Raw genomic sequence first — 16,493 nt, 5'->3', positions numbered from 1 at the left:
CAGTGCCAGCAACACCCATATCCTCATCCTGGTGTACTTCAACAGTGACATTTTAAAATTCAATATCAGGAACTGGACTGTGGTTGCTCCTTCCAGCACTTGCAAATGGTGGAAGTGTTGGGAAGGTCAGACATTGCAACCGCCGACACACTTGGACTCTCCTTGGGGATTTGTGATACCATCTCAGAATGCACAGATCTTATCTGTGTTTTTTCCAGCTTAACTCTTTACATTTTTCTATCTAGCGGGAGGATTAGGGCTTCCATCGGCATTTGAAGCTGAAAGACTAGTCATGAACATAGGCCAGGACCTCAATCGTTCCTTGCCACTCCGTGTCGTAAATAGCATATTGGCAAGTTTACATTTCTCCTCAGACGATTTAAATTTCTTTTTTCCGGTCTTTTTACTGAACTTTGGCTTTTGGGATTTTACATGCCCTCTACTATCACATTGGGCATCGGCCTTGGCAGACGACGATGGCATTTCATTGTCTATGTAAGGCTAGAGGCAGTAGCTTCAGCACTTGATCTTTCCCTATTTTATACTCCAACTTTTTGTTCTCCATTATTTTTCTGGAGTTATATAACACAATATGCGGCACAGGAGCACTGGACATATGGCAGCAGAGTATACCACTGTGACTGACTGGTCACTGGAATGACTGATGGCTGATGCACAGGACACTACCACTGGTCTGATGCAGGACAACACAGCAACACTATAAGGCACTTGTTATTATTATACAGCAGCACTGGACATATGGAAGCAGAGTATACCACTGTGACTGCCTGGTCACTGGAATGACTGACAGCTGTTGCCCAGGATACTACCACTGGACTGATGCAGCACAATACACCACCACTAGACCGGACTTATACAGCAGCAGTGGACATATGGCAGCAAAAGGACACAATCACTGTGACTGGACAAATACAGCACAAGACACGGACACTGAGAGAACGGAGACATGTCCTCTCTCTACACTCTCCAGTGAAAATGGCGGGGACGCGCGGCTCCTTACATGGAATCCAAATTCCGCGAGAATCCGACAGCGGCATGATGACGTTTTGCCTCGTTCTGGTTTCCGAGCCAGGCCGGGGAAACCCGATCCTGGCTCTGATCCGGGCTCGTGACGTGAAGTCCAGTAGGGTTTGGTTCTCTGAGAACCGAACCCGCTCATCTCTAAACAAAGCCTGCCTGTTTTGCTATTGAACTGAGAAGCCAATAGATGCATCTTTGGTTGGCCACCACTTTTCCAGACTGTCAAAGACTTGTGGATGCAGAGACCATTCCCATAAATTCTCTATTCCTGGGATAAACACTGCATATATCACTGATATATGAATCTCTGCCCAAGAAAGAACCTGAGGAAGTTCCTTCCTTTATTCAAGTTTTCTGACATGGCCTGTCACGTGATAACACTATGTAATAAATTATATTTTTGTTTGCCCTTGAAGTGTTATTTCCTAATTGCCTATGCCCCAAGAGTATAGAAAATGCCAATTATTCCCCACAAACTGTTCTTTTGTGACCTTAGCAGATATGTTTTGAAATGTTCTTATTTTCCAGGACATTTCTGATACCAGTGTGGTTTCAATGCATGGGCTGCAGAGCAGTCCAACTCTGCCAGTGGAAAGCCCAATAACACTGACTGTTTTGATGATCAGGGACTCACATTTTAATAGTGGGCGGGTCCCTGAGGGCGCGCTCTGCTACAGCCAATCGGATGCTCTCTGGTTATGTCCTAGCGTGGCAGCAGGGGTGAGTTTGTGTGCGTTGACTGTTAATTAATTGTTAGTGGAGCGCCGGCAGAGCTTTGTGTGGCGGTGACTAAGTCCTCCAGCAGCATGGTGCTTACTCAGCGGCAGGAGTCTGTGTGTGGTCCGTGTTACTGTGACGAGTCCAGATGCTCAGCGCTCCGGGGGGTGGGGGGGCTGTGTACATAGTTTTCCTGTGGGTGGAAGGGGGGAATCTGTATGGTCGGCATCCCTGTGGCTTGAAGGGGGGGGGGGGGGGGGGGGTCTGCATCCAGGGGGTCAGTACCCCGGGCCCCCCTGTGCTAATGGGCACCCCGGCCAGAGCTCTGCAACGCCTTACAGGTTGCCGGGGCAGGAGGGATCCGCGCTGCCGGGGAGGAGTTCGGCTGTGCATGCGGCTTCCTCCCCCCTCCTCTTGGGCAGCACGGTCAAGCAATCTCCAGCCTTCGCTGCTGCCAGGAGAGTTGCTGCTGGCGGCAGACGCTGGAGATTGCTTGACTCAGTCCCCGGCCGTGCTGCCCGAGAGGAGGGGGGAGGAAGCCGTATGCACAGCCGAACTCCTACCCCGGCAGCGCGGATCCCTCCTGCCCCGGCAGCCTGGTGTCTAATCTTCTCCCCCTTCTGCAGCGCGGCTTCCGTTGCCTGTGATCGCGGGAGATGAGCAGCGCATGCAGCGCGCGGGGGGGAATGATAGTCGGCAGGGGGGCCCTCCTGTCTTTGGTGCCCTGGGCCACCCGAGGGTTTGATCCGTCCCTGTCTGGATGTTCAGCGCTATGTCAGGGGGTGGCGTGTCTGTGTGCATAGTTATCCTGTGGGGGAGGTGTTTGGATGCGTCAGATCCAATATCACCCCCAAAGCTCATACTTTAATTGCCATCTGGCAACCAGAAACATTAGTAGTGCAGCCACTATGTAGTACACCCCTAGTGAGATGTACAATGTAAAGATACCAACTCTAACCACAGTGATCTCTGTTCTTTCACTGCACTGTGGTTTTCTAGATGTTCTAGAATTACACGCCTCAGCGTGTCCTGCCAGCCAGCGGCACAGAATGTCAGGGTGTTGTGTGACATGTAGTTCCACAACAGAGCCACAGTAGTCTGTTCAAGAGGGACAGTCTTTAGCTCCATGCAGTGTAACACACGGCACCCCCTCTACTGACACCTGCCATGACTGTGGGCACCCCCTTCCCCGCTGACACCCGCGATCACTGTGTCTGGGGGGATCTGAGGTGGTGGCTGTAATGTATATAACGCGCTCTATCTGGCACAATGTGTATAACGCGCTCTGCCTGGCACAATGTGTATAACGCGCTCTGCCTGGCGCAATGTGTATAACGCGCTCTGCCTGGCGCATTGTGTATAACGCGCTCTGCCAGGCGCATTGTGTATAACGCGCTCTGCCTGGCGCAATGTGAATAACGTGCTCTACCGGGCGCATTGTGTATAACGTGCTCTGCCTGGCGCTATGTGTATAACGTCCTCTACCTGGTGCAATGTGTATAACGTGCTCTGCCTGGCGCTGTGTGTATAACGTCCTCTACCTGGTGCAATGTATATAACGCGCTCTACCTGGCGCATAGTGTATAACGTGCTCTACCTGATGCAATGTGTATAATGCGCTCTACCTGGCGCATTGTGTATAACGTGCTCTACCTGGTGGAATGTGTATAATGCGCTCTACCTGGCGCATTGTGTATAATGCGCTCTACCTGGCGCATTGTGTATAACGTGCTCTACCTGGTGCAATGTGTATAATGCGCTCTACCTGGCGCATTGTGTATAACGTGCTCTACCTGGTGCAATGTGTATAACGTGCTCTACCTGGTGCAATGTGTAAAATGCACTCTACCTGGTGCAATGTGTATAATGGGCTCTACCTGGCACAGTGTGTATAGGAGGTTCTACCTGGTGCAATGTGTATAAGCGACACTGTGTGGTGTAATATGAATTTCCACTATTATGTGGCCACGCCCCTTCCCCATGAAGCCATGTCCCTAAATTTTTGCGGCATGCCTTGGGCGCACATCGTCTATAGTTTAGGGTCTGAGAGGTGGAGCTCCAATTCACTTTCTGTCAAAAGGCACCAAAATGTCTAGTTACACAGCTCTGGTGCAGGGTGTCCTGCATGTTACACAGCCCAACACTTTTGTAGTTTCCAAATAAGATTAAGATGAATAAAAACCTTCATTCTGATGGGACCCAGAAAAGGACCGGTAGGATCCCAATTTTTAAAAGTGAGGGGTCCAAGGGACCCACTTTCTTTTGGGCTCAGCGCGATCACTGTGTACCTCAAAATGCTGCTTCATATTGCCGGGAGTCTGCGGGAATAGAAAGCTCACCATGGATCAGCTGGGTGTCTATCACAGCCGCCACCAGGACAGTGCATGCATCCGCATCCCTGCTGTATCTGCCTGCCCCCCGACTCGTGTCACTCTCAGCTAGCCAAAGGAAGCTGGCAGTAAATTACTGGATGTAACTTTTAGAACTTTCTAGTTACATAAACTACTATAGTATAAACATCGGGACCTTAAGGCCACCAGTTTAGTTTACGTCCAGTTTTCAAAGTGGATACATAGCTCTGTTTCTCAGAGATGGCATCAAGAGGCTGAAAGCATCCTGCAGATGCATTTTGTTATGTTTGTGGCCAAATTATCATGAAAACACTGTAGCATAGCATTTTGTGAGTCCTATTACATTACTTTGTGTCTAAGACGCATTTTCAAAGCAGATTCAGAAAAAGCTTTTTATCTAAATAGAAAACAATCTTTATTTAAATTGATCTTAAAAGGCCTGCCATGACTTTTGTAAAAATGCATGGGGATGTGGCTAAACTGAAAGGAAGAGCCCTGAATTGGACATTTCTCCCTCGACTGCAAATCTTAAAAGACACCGATGCCTTTGACAAATAAGCATGTATAAGCATATTTGGTGTCAATACTGTACATGCCAAAAACTCATTTACTGTACCTCCATTCCTGTTATGACTGCTCTTACAGAATCCATCCAAAATTGGTCTTTCTACAATCATCGATTTAAGATCTTCAGATTTAAGATTGGTCTGTAACTCCCAACTTGTTTTGTACTAAAAATACAGATCTGTCCCCACTTGTCCAGCCTTCGAACAGGCCACACGTGCGTGCTAGTGATTGTGACTAGACATGGCAGACTGTTACCCATTTTCAAAAATGGATGTAGATTGTAGGTGCTTGCGTGCAAGCGTCAAAGATGAGCTCACACTTACCTGTAGCTTGCAATAAAATCCCACAAATTTTTGGCTTTCTAGTACCAAGAATACCACCCCGTGTCCAGAAGGGCAGTGACTGCTTAATTTAAGGCCAGACACTTTTCTCCATCGCTTGTTAACCATTTTGACAAGTACCTTTGTGGTGGAGGACCCGAAAGACAGCGGTTGTAACTTCCTTCTATTATACCTGTCACTCATTAGTCTGAAGATGACCTTCTGCACTGATATCTGAAATACAGAAGATAGCACCCGCCACATACACCTCTGAGTGTATGACCATGTCGTCTTAACCTGGAGGCTAGGCACTCTCACGTTTCCCTAGCTCCTCCCAAACCATCCTATGCTGTTTTTCTCTATGCACAAAACCTTTGAACAAAAGATGCTTGCCCCTTGTCTTTAAAGGATATAGGTGATTGCCCCTATCTAAAAGTGGATAAAAGTGGCAAATCTTAGAGGAACTGCCTATATGTATAAACAAAATGTTACCTCCCATGACCTCAGATACACTTTTATCTAGTTCTGGAACAAGTAAAAGCTTTCTTTCAAAAGGTAAGCCTTCTTAAAGTTTATCTCTGAATCCTTATTCTATGATGTAAACCATAAAAATAAGATTTTACTCACCGGTAAATCTATTTCTCGTAGTCCGTAGTGGATGCTGGGGACTCCGTAAGGACCATGGGGAATAGCGGCTCCGCAGGAGACTGGGCACAGCTAAGAAAGATTTAGGACTACCTGGTGTGCACTGGCTCCTCCCACTATGACCCTCCTCAAGACCTCAGTTAGGATACTGTGCCCGGAAGAGCTCACACAATAAGGAAGGATTTTGAATCCCGGGTAAGACTCATACCAGCCACACCAATCACACCGTATAACTCGTGATATGATACCCAGTTAACAGTATGAACATAACAGAGCCTCTCAACAGATGGCTCAACAATAACCCTTTTAGTTAACGATAACTATATACAAGTATTGCAGACAGTCCGCACTTGGGACGGGCGCCCAGCATCCACTACGGACTACGAGAAATAGATTTACCGGTGAGTAAAATCTTATTTTCTCTGACATCCTAGTGGATGCTGGGGACTCCGTAAGGACCATGGGGATTATACCAAAGCTCCCAAACGGGCGGGAGAGTGCAGATGACTCTGCAGCACCGAATGAGAGAACTCAAGGTCCTCCTCAGCCAGGGTATCAAATTTGTAGAATTTTGCAAACGTGTTTGCCCCTGACCAAGTAGCAGCTCGGCAAAGTTGTAAAGCCGAGACCCCTCGGGCAGCCGCCCAAGAAAAGCCCACTTTCCTCGTGGAATGGGCTTTTACAGATTTAGGGTGCGGCAGTCCAGCCGCAGAATGTGCAGGTTGAATCGTGCTACAGATCCAGCGAGCAATCGTCTGCTTAGAAGCAGGAGCACCCAGCTTGTTGGGTGCATACAGGAGAAATAGCGAGTCAGTCTTCCTGACTCCAGCTGTCCTGGAAACATATACTTTTCAGGGCCCTGACTACGTCCAGTAACTTAGAATCCTCCAAGTCCCAAGTAGCCGCAGGCACCACAATAGGTTGGTTCACATGAAAAACTGATACCACCTTAGGAAGGAATTGGGAACGAGTCCTCAATTCCGCCTTTCCCATATAAAATACAGATAAGGGCTTTTGTATGACAAAACCGCCAATTCTGATACACGCCTGGCCGACGCCAAGGCCCACAGAATAACCACTTTCCACGTGAGGTATTATAGCTCCTCGGATTTAAGTGGCTCAACCCAATGCGACTTCAGGAAATCCAACACCACGTTGAGATCCCACGGTGCCACTGGAGGCACAAACGGGGGCTGACTATGCAGCACTCCCTTAACAAAAGTCTGAACTTCAGGCAGTGAAGCCAGTTCCATTTTGGAAGAAAATCGATAGAGCCGAAATCTGGACCTTAATGGAACCCAATTTTAGGCCCATAGTCACCTCTGACTGTAGGAAGTGCAGAAATCGACCTAGCTGAAATTTCTCCTTTGGGGCCTTCCTGGCCTCACAGTACGCAACATATTTCCGCCATATGTGGTGATAATGGTTAGCGTTCACTTCTTTCCTAGCTTTAAATAGCGTAGGGATAACTTCCTCCGGAATTCCCTTTTCTTTCAGGATCCGGCGTTCAACCGCCACGCCGTCCAACGCAGCCGCGGTACGTCTTGGAACAGACAGGCCCCCTGCTGCAGCAGGTCCTGTCTGAGCGGCAGAGGCCATGGGTCCTCTGAGATCATTTCTTGGAGTTCTGGTTACCAAGCTCTTCTAGGCAACCCGGAACAATGAGTATAGTTCTTACTCCTCTCCTTCTCATTATTCTCATTACCCTGGGTAAGAGAGGCAGAGAAGGGAACACATACACCGACTGGTACACCCACGGTGTTACCAGAGCGTCCACAGCTATCGCCTGAGGGTCCTTGACCTGGCGCAATATCTTTGTAACATTTAGTTGAGGCGGGACGCCATCATGTCCACCTGTGGCCTTTCCCAACGGTGTACAATCATTTGGAAGACTTCTGGATGAAGTCCCCACTCTCCCGGGTGGAGGTCGTGTCTTCTGAGAAAGTCTGCTTCTCAGTTGTCCACTCCGGGAATGAACACTGCTGACCGTGCTAACACATGATTTTCCGCCCATCGGAGAATCCTTGTGGCTTCTGCCATCGCCATCCTGCTTCTTGTGCCGCCCTGTCGTTTACATGAGCGACCGCCGTGATGTTGTCTGACTGGATCAGCACCGGCCGGTGTTGAAGCAGGGGTCTAGCCTGACTTAGGGCATTGTAAATGGCCCTTAGTTCCAGAATATTTATGTGTAGGGAAGTCTCCTGACTTTTCCATAGCCTTGGAAGTTTCTTCCCTGTGTGACTGTCCCCCAGCCTCGAAGGCTGGCATCCGTGGTCACCAGGACCCAGTCCTGTATGCCGAATCTGCGGCCCCCTAGAAGATGAGCACTCTGCAGCCACCACAACAGCGACACCCTTGCCCTTGGAGACAGGGTTATCCGCCGATGCATCTGAAGATGCGACCCGGACCACATGTCCAACAGATCCCACTGGAAAATCCTTGGATGGGACCTGGCGAATGGAATTTCTTCGTAAGAAGCTACCATCCTTCCCAGGGCTCGCGTGCATTGATGCACCGACACCTGTATACGTATTAGGAGGTCTCTGTCTAGAGACGACAACTCCTTGGACTGCTCCTCCGGGAGAAACCCTTTTTATCCTGTTCTGTGTCCAGAACCATACTCAGGAACAGTAGACGCGTCGAAGGAACCAGCTGCGACTTTGGAATATTCAGAATCCAGCCGTGCTGTTGTAGCACTTCCCGAGATAGTGCTACTCCGCCGAACAACTGCTCCCTGGACCTCGCTTTTATAAGTAGATCGTCCAAGTACGGGATAATTATTTCGGCCATTACCTTGGTAAATACCTCGGTGCCGGGGACAGACCAACGGCAACGTCTGGAATTGGTAATGACAATCCTGTACCACAATTTTGAGGTACTCCAGGTGAAGAGGGTAAATAGGGACATGCAGGTAAGCATCCTTGATGTCCAGTGATACCATGAAATTCTCCAGGCTTGCAATCATCGCCCTGAGCGATTCCATTTTGAACCTGAACCTTCGTATATAAGTGTTCAAGGCTTTCAATTTTAGAATGGGTCTCACCGAACCGTCTGGTTTCGGTACCACAACATTTTGGAATAGTAACCCCGGCCTTGTTGAAGGAGGGGTACCTTGATTTCACCTGCAGGAAGTACAGCTTGTGAATTGCCGCCAGTACTACCTTTCTCCGAGGGCAGCAGGCAAGGCTGATGTGAGGTAACGGCGAGGGGGAGTCGCCTCGAACTCCAGCCTGTATCCCTGTGATACTATTTGCAGAACCTAGGGATCCACCTGTGGGCAAACCCACTGGTCCCTGAAGTTCCCGAGACGCGCCCCTACCGCACCTGTCTCCACCTGTGGAGCCCCAACGTCATGCGGTGGACTCAGAGGAAGCGGGGGAAGATTTTTGATCCTGGGAACTGGCTGCTGGTGCAGCTTTTTCCTTCTTCCCTTGTCTCTGTGCAGAAAGGAAGCGCCTTTGACCCGCTTGCTTTTCTGAAGCCGAAAGGACTGTACCTGAAAATACAGTGCTTTCTTAGGCTGTGAGGAAACCTGAGGTAAAAAATTTTCTTCCCAGCTGTTGCTGTGGATACGAGGTCCCAGAGACCATCCCCAAACAATTCCTCACCCTTATAAGGCAGAATCTCCATGTGCCTTTTATAGGCAGCATCACCTGTCCACTGCCGGGTTTCTAATACCCTCCTGGCAGAATGGACATTGCATTAATTCTGGATGCCAGCCGGCAAATATCCCTCTGTGCATCCTTTATATCTAAGACGACGTCTTTAATATGCTCTATGTTAGCAAACTATTATCCCTGTCTTAGAGTATTAATATTATCTGACTGGGTATCAGACCACGCTGCAGCAGCACTATTTATGCTGAGGCAATTGCAGGTCTCAGAATATAACCTGAGTGTGTATATACAGACTTCAGGATAGCCTCCTGCTTTTTATCAGCAGGCTCCTTCAAGGTGGCCGTATCCTAAGAAGGCAGTGCCACCTTTTTTGACAAACGTGTGAGAGCCTTATCCACCCTAAGGGATATCTCCCAACGTGACCTATCCTCTGGCGGGAAAGGGTACGCCATCAGTAACTTTTTAGAAGTTACCAGTTTCTTATTGGGGGAACCCACGCTACTTTACACACTTCATTCATTCATTCATTTGATGGGGGAACAAAACACTGGCTGCTTTTTCTCCCCAAAAATAAAACCCCTTTTATGTGGTACTTGGGTTCATGTCAGAAATGCGTAACACATTTTTCATTGCCGAGATCATGTAACAGATGTTCCTAGTGGATTGTGTATATGTCTCAACCTCGTCGACACTGGAGTCAGACTCCGTGTCAACATCTGTGTCTGCCATCTGAGGTAACAGGCACTTTTTTGAGCCCCTGATGGCCTTTGAGACGCCTGGGCAGGCGCGGGCTGAGAAGCCGGCTGTCCCACAGCTGTTTTACGTCATCCAGCCTTCTATGTAAGGAGTTGACATTGTCGGTTAATACCTTCCACCTATCCATCCACTCTGGTGTCGGCCCCACAGGGGACGACATCCCATTTATCGGCCTCTGCTCCACCTCCACGTAACCTTCCTCATCCCACATGTCGACACAGCCGTACCGACACACAGCACACACACAGGGAATGCTCTGACTGAGGACAGGACCCCACAAAGTCCTTTGGGGAGAGAGAGAGAGAGTATGCCAGCACACACCAGAGCGCTATATAATGCAGGGATTAACACTATAACTGAGTGATTTTTCCCCCAATAGCTGCTTGTATAAACAATATTGCGCCTAAATTTAGTGCCCCCCCTCTCTTTTTAACCCTTTGAGCCTGAAAACTACAGGGGAGAGCCTGGGGAGCTGTCTTCCAGCTGCACTGTGAAGAGAAAATGGCGCCAGTGTGCTGAGGGAGATAGCTCCGCCCCTTTTTCGCTGACTTTTCTCCCGCTTTTTTATGGATTCTGGCAGGGGTATTTATCACATATATAGCCTCTGGGGCTATATATTGTGATATATTTGCCAGCCAAGGTGTTTTTATTGCTGCTCAGGGCGCCGCCCCCCCCCCCTCTGGGACCGAACATCAATGGCCGGTTCCATGCGGTCGAACCCTCTGGAGCTAATGGTGTCCAGTAGCCTAAGAAGCCCAAGCTACCACCAGTTAGGTAGGTTCGCTTCTTCTCCCCTTAGTCCCTCGCTGCAGTGAGTCTGTTGCCAGCAGATCTCACTGTAAAATAAAAAACCTAAAATATACTTTCTCTCTAGGAGCTCAGGAGAGCCCCTAGTGTGCATCCAGCTCAGCCGGGCACAGGATTCTAACTGAGGTCTGGAGGAGGGTCATAGTGGGAGGAGCCAGTGCACACCAGGTAGTCCTAAATCTTTCTTAGCTGTGCCCAGTCTCCTGCGGAGCCGCTATTCCCCATGGTCCTTACGGAGTCCCCAGCATCCACTAGGACGTCAGAGAAATGCATTTTGCCACAACTGCTAGACAAGAAACCAAAGACTAACACATATCCCAGCACCCAAAGCTGGTTGACCCAAATTATCTGCTCCGACTTTAAAATGTCCGACTGGACACCTCCTTATCACTAGATCAGGTGCATTTTCATTGCCTTAGCTAAACAACCTGAAGCAATACTGGGTCTTAAAGCTTCCCTGGCAGCTACAGATTTCAAAACACTTTTGCACATCCATTCTGAGTCTTCACTTAAAGAGTTACCATCCAGAATGGATAGTGATTGTTCTTCTCAGGCTATAGGAATTGGAGATGCATCAAACTGGAGATAAATCGACGGAAATATGCATGTTTACTTCATCTGCATATCTGAAATTTCTTATTAGGATTTCGCCATGGTTCATGCACCAAATCTGATAATTGTGAAGATGTAGGAAAGAATGAAGATTTTTTCTTCAATCTCTTGATTCTAAATAAACATCAGAGGAAGTCTCCTAGACCTGACAAAATGCTCTGACCAAGTCATCTACCCCCTTAACACCTACTTCTCCCTGTTTTAAGGAATTAAGATCTTCAAAATTAGACTCTTCCTTAGGATTCTTCCTCATCTAAGGAAACATCAGACTCAGAAAAACATGCACAGTAACCTGCAATAGCTGTCACATACACATTTGTTGCCCACCAGAAGTCAATAACCTATCTAAATAAGATGTCTTTTCAAGACCTAAAACAGTCATCTCCATTGCATTTCTAGGGACCCTATGGTCTTAGAACCAGATAACCCAAAAGAAAGAGACCTCTGTCTGTGTACCACCTTGGTCCATTGTAGAGGAAACTATCTGGGTATCTGTTATTCTATTACTCTGGCTGTACACAAAATTAGAATCTTCCCTCCTTGTAACGGATACTATGGAAAGGGCCAAAGACCTAAATCAAGTCTGCGGAAACCTCTCCAACTGGTCGGGGACCGTGAGTGTAGTTTAGCCTGACATGTACAAATATGATGCAAACTAGTTTTTCGCCTCCATATTTAGACTTGAACTATTCTTATGGCTGCAAAAAGACACAACCACACCGTCTAAGTGGTCTGGCTCCTGCCGCTCCAAACAAAAAACGGACTTCCTGTGCCAGGAGGTGGGGTTATGGGGAGGCTGGACCGAAACTTCCTGGGAGTCCAAACGTTTGGTGCCGATCCTCTAACGCCAATAACAATCCAATATATATCCTGTGGATCTACTGTGGACCCCGATGGAGAAAAGAAACTTATCAGATACTTATCTCAGACTTCCTGCCAAGTGGTTGCTTGTCTGCTTACTCCCACCTACCCTGCAAATACAATGTACTCAAAATGGGAAAAAAAAGTCTTGCCTTCTTTTTAAATGAAATCGCAAACATGTGAACTAAATGTCTATTTTTATCCCAACTGCACATCAATAAATACTTGGTTCTGTATCATGCTTATCTTTAAGGTAATGAAAAAAAAAAAAAAAAATGAAATTCTGCAGCCCATTCACCTGTTGTGCCTTATTTACTACTTACAGTGTAGGTTGGAAGATCTTTACAAACATAACATCTGGTGTTCGTGCATCAAATACCTGTGATTTATTTCTTGCTTTCCAAGGAGCAAAGAGCCTGGTAGTTTGGTCTGTGCCAACGGTTATTATAAATTCTCCATCAGGATCCCACCTCAGACCCTGCACACTGTTGAAATGCCCAGATATGACAACCATGGGAATCCACTCATCCTAATTAAAAAAGAAACAAACACACAGAATGGTCAAATAGCTTAATCCACTTTACAATATAAGTTACCACATTCCACTACATAACAGTTTCAGTCTCAATGTTGAAAAACAATTTAATTATACCACATACTGTATTTTATTACACAGTAAGTAGCGGATAATGCTTTACATGGGATCTCCATTTCTGGTCAACTTCTATAATCTAACATTACTTTTATGCATACAAAATAATTGGGAACTAGGGCCGCTTTAACAATGGGGCTGACAGACTGCAGCTCTAGGCCCCCCATTGAAAATAGGTCAACAGATCCCTTGCAGTGCAACCAGTGTTAACAGGGAAAAAAATCCTCTCACCACCAACAGCTGTGCTCACTCACCTGCCAGCAGCCTGGAGTAGCATTACCCATTCACCCCCACCCCGAACTGGCTGCCTGAAGTCCAAACCACCGCACAGCCTGTCTGAAACTCTGCCTGAAGCAACTCTACTGTACAAACCAAAGCTCTACTCCCATATGACTAGACGCTCCAACCCCTGGCCTGCCTGAAGTTATTGCTTACCATTCCTGCGACAATGCAATCTGATATGGGATCAAACAGGGGACGGCCTGAGGGAGGAGACTGCTGTGAGTAGAACCAGGTCTGTTGATGTCTTGGATACCAGTGAAGAGCAGGCATGAAACACCCATGCAGTTGCAGCACACAGCAGTCACAGGGGTCTCCACTGCCCCTATTTCAGTAAGTAGTCAGTTTGTGTGTGTGTGTCAGTAAGTAGTGTATTGTCAGTAAGTGGTGCCTGTGTCAGTAAATGGGGAATTGGTTACTAAGTGTCCATGTCGGTAAGGGGTGTTCGTGTCAATAAGTGTGTGTGTCAGTAAGTGTCAGTGCTTCTGTCAGTGCCTGTATTGGTGTGTGGGTACCCGTGTCGGTAAAGGGTGCCCGTGTTAATATCCATTATCTTAAAAAAAGGAAATTAATCTTATAACTGATAAGTATATAATTAGTGTCCTAATGAAATAAGGTAACTAACCTATAATGTATGGACATATGGATATATCCTATTGTTCCTGGCGGTGCTCCCATACAGTCAAGGGTAACTTTATGTTATGGCAAGAGATAATAGACTTTTGTGGGGCACACTTGGGGGTCAATTGGGTGTGCAAGTCATCATGGCAGCTCTTAACGGCGGCTCAAATTCACAATAGTGCTTGCTGCCAGATAGGGCTCCGAGCAATTGTGTGAATTGGGGTTGATTTCAGCCCACAAAGGTTACGAGATAGGGGGACGTTGACATCGCACCCTTGGCAGCTAATAGGATCGTCCCCTTGTAGTTAAAACTTTAACTTTTATTGTAAATCTATCTAAAAAAACAGCCATTGCTAGTCAGCCTGGACGCTGTGTCTCCTACAGCCACCCAGGCTGATAGTCTCTGTCCAGCACCTAAAGTAGTGGCTGCAGTGCATCTTAGGAGCCGCCAGGCACCTAGCAACCGGGAGGCTGGGTGCAGATGGCATTCCCGGATGCTGGGCAATTGGGGAGCAGGCGCACTTTGCTAATTTGACTGTGCAGCAGCACAGCTGCACGTCTTCTTGTTAATTTTAATCCCTCCTCACTACCTGCTTTGAGATTATTCGTATGTGTATATATATATATATATATATATATATATATATAGTTGACCCTTGCTGTGTAAGCTACCGGTCCCTGTTTTCCTCAGAAATCCTTGTCCTGTGGATACTATGCCAAAATCTGCATTTGTCTGTCTCCTGTATCCTGCCCTATCTGCCGTAACCTAGTCTCGCAGTGGCGTTTATCATCTGCCAACCGTACCTCCCTAGCTGGGAGATTACATACCTAATGCACTGTTAAACACCTGCCTAGACAGAGGCTTATCTAACTCGTACCTCATATCTCGACTGTCATTTGCCTCATTCTCAGCAGTCATTCAGTTCAACTCTGGGTCTTCAGACTATTGGGTGAGCTCCTACTGCTGGAGGTATTAAGCCCAGGCAGCCCCCTAAGTACTGTTGTACATGTCTAGTACTAAGGGAACAGCTGGGGGGGGGTGATTGAGGGTAGAGCTTCTTGAGGGCTCTAGGAGTCTCACCCCAATAGTTCTGGAGTTCCCTGCAACACCCTGTAAGTCTAAGAGTTTCAATGCCAAGTGAGTCCAAGGTTTTTTTTAACATTATGAATACATGTGTTAGTGTGGTGTAATGAGCACAGACGGTTCAGAAAATTATCTTACACTATTTCTCTGTGTGCGCTAGTTTTTTTCATATAGATTCACAATAAAAGTTAAAACTTAACTACAATTGCGCCCCGACAAGAGAGTCTACTTTCTCTTGCTATAACAATAATGGGACCTACACACTTGTCGACCCGCTGCCGAGCTACCCGACGGCTGATACGGCCGACCCGACGGTTGATGGGGGGGGGGGGGGGGAGAGTGAAGTTCCTTCACTCCTTCGTCACCTAGCTCATATTGGACTGCATGCATAAGCGACGGGGCACCATTGATGAACAAGAGTTCTCGTTCATTAATGAATGAGAACGTTCACACCTTTCAGTGTTATCTGACAATGTGTAGGGCCCATAAGAGGTGTATGTCAGTAAGTGATGTTCATGTAGGTATGTCCGTGTCAGTAAGCAATATCTGCTTCAATAAGTGTATGTGTGTCATAGTTTGTGTCAGTAAATGTGTGTCAGTAAGGGGTGTAAGTTGTATTTGTCAGTAAGAGGTGTCTGTGTAGGTAAGTGGTGTCTGCGTCAGTAAGTATCTGTCAGTGTGTCCTGTATCGCAAACCAACATCAGCATATAGATAATTCAGGTTTACCAAACCTAATACAGGATGAGTATCTCATATCCAAATATTCCGAAATACGGAATATAACGTAATACGGAATTTTTTGAGTGAGATAGTTAAACCTTTGTTTTCTGATGGCTCAATGTACACAAACTTTATTTAATACACAGAGTTATTAAAATATTGTATTAAATGACATTCAGGCTGTGTATATAAGGTGTATATGAAACATAAATGAATTGTGTGAATGTACACACTTTGTTTAATGCACAAAGTTACTAAAAATAACAAGTTTTATGGTAAGAACTTACCTTTGTTAAAACTCTTTCTGCGAGGTGCACTGGGCTCCACAAGGAATGGACAATGGGGTGCAGAGTAGGATCTTGATCCGAGGCACCAACAGGCTCAAAGCTTTGACTGTTCCCAGAATGCATAGCGTCGCCTCCTTGCACAGGATCTCAGTTTTTAGTTAACCAGTCCAATGCAGTAGCAGGAAAAGAGATGACAACGGTTAGTAGCCACAACACCGCATTTTCACGACAGGAGACGTGTCAGCGGCTAATGCCATACCAACCCAAAGAAGCTAAGTGCGTCAGGGTGGGCGCCTTGTGGAGCCCAGTGTACCTCGCAGAGAGTTTTAACAAGGTAAGTTCTTACCATAAAACTCGTTTTCTGCTGCGGGGTACACTGGGCTCCACAAGGAATGGACAATGGGGATGTCCTAAAGCAGTTCCTTATGGGAGGGGACGCACTGTAGCGGGCACAAGAACCCGGCATCCAAAGGAAGCATCCTGGGAAGCGGCAGTATCGAAGGCATAGAACTTTATGAACGTTTTCACAGAGGACCACGTAGCCGCCTTGCACAA

The 16,493-nt window shown here is 47.2% G+C and overlaps 1 protein-coding gene across 3 annotated transcripts in view; it reads right to left on the bottom strand.

Moving 5' to 3' along the window:
* Positions 1 to 16,493, bottom strand: part of ELP2 (elongator acetyltransferase complex subunit 2) — a 405,605-nt gene that overhangs the window by 155,198 nt on the left and 233,914 nt on the right. For all 3 annotated transcript variants that reach the window (XM_063922926.1, XM_063922927.1, XM_063922928.1), the window contains one exon: positions 12,674 to 12,823. In XM_063922926.1, coding sequence (XP_063778996.1) covers positions 12,674 to 12,823 — 150 coding nt within the window. The remainder of the gene's footprint in view (positions 1 to 12,673; positions 12,824 to 16,493) is intronic.

This window comes from Pseudophryne corroboree, chromosome 5 (assembly GCF_028390025.1).
Source record: "Pseudophryne corroboree isolate aPseCor3 chromosome 5, aPseCor3.hap2, whole genome shotgun sequence".
In the NCBI taxonomy this organism is placed as follows: Eukaryota; Metazoa; Chordata; class Amphibia; order Anura; family Myobatrachidae; genus Pseudophryne; species Pseudophryne corroboree.
This window is presented reverse-complemented; position numbering and strand designations above follow the sequence as displayed.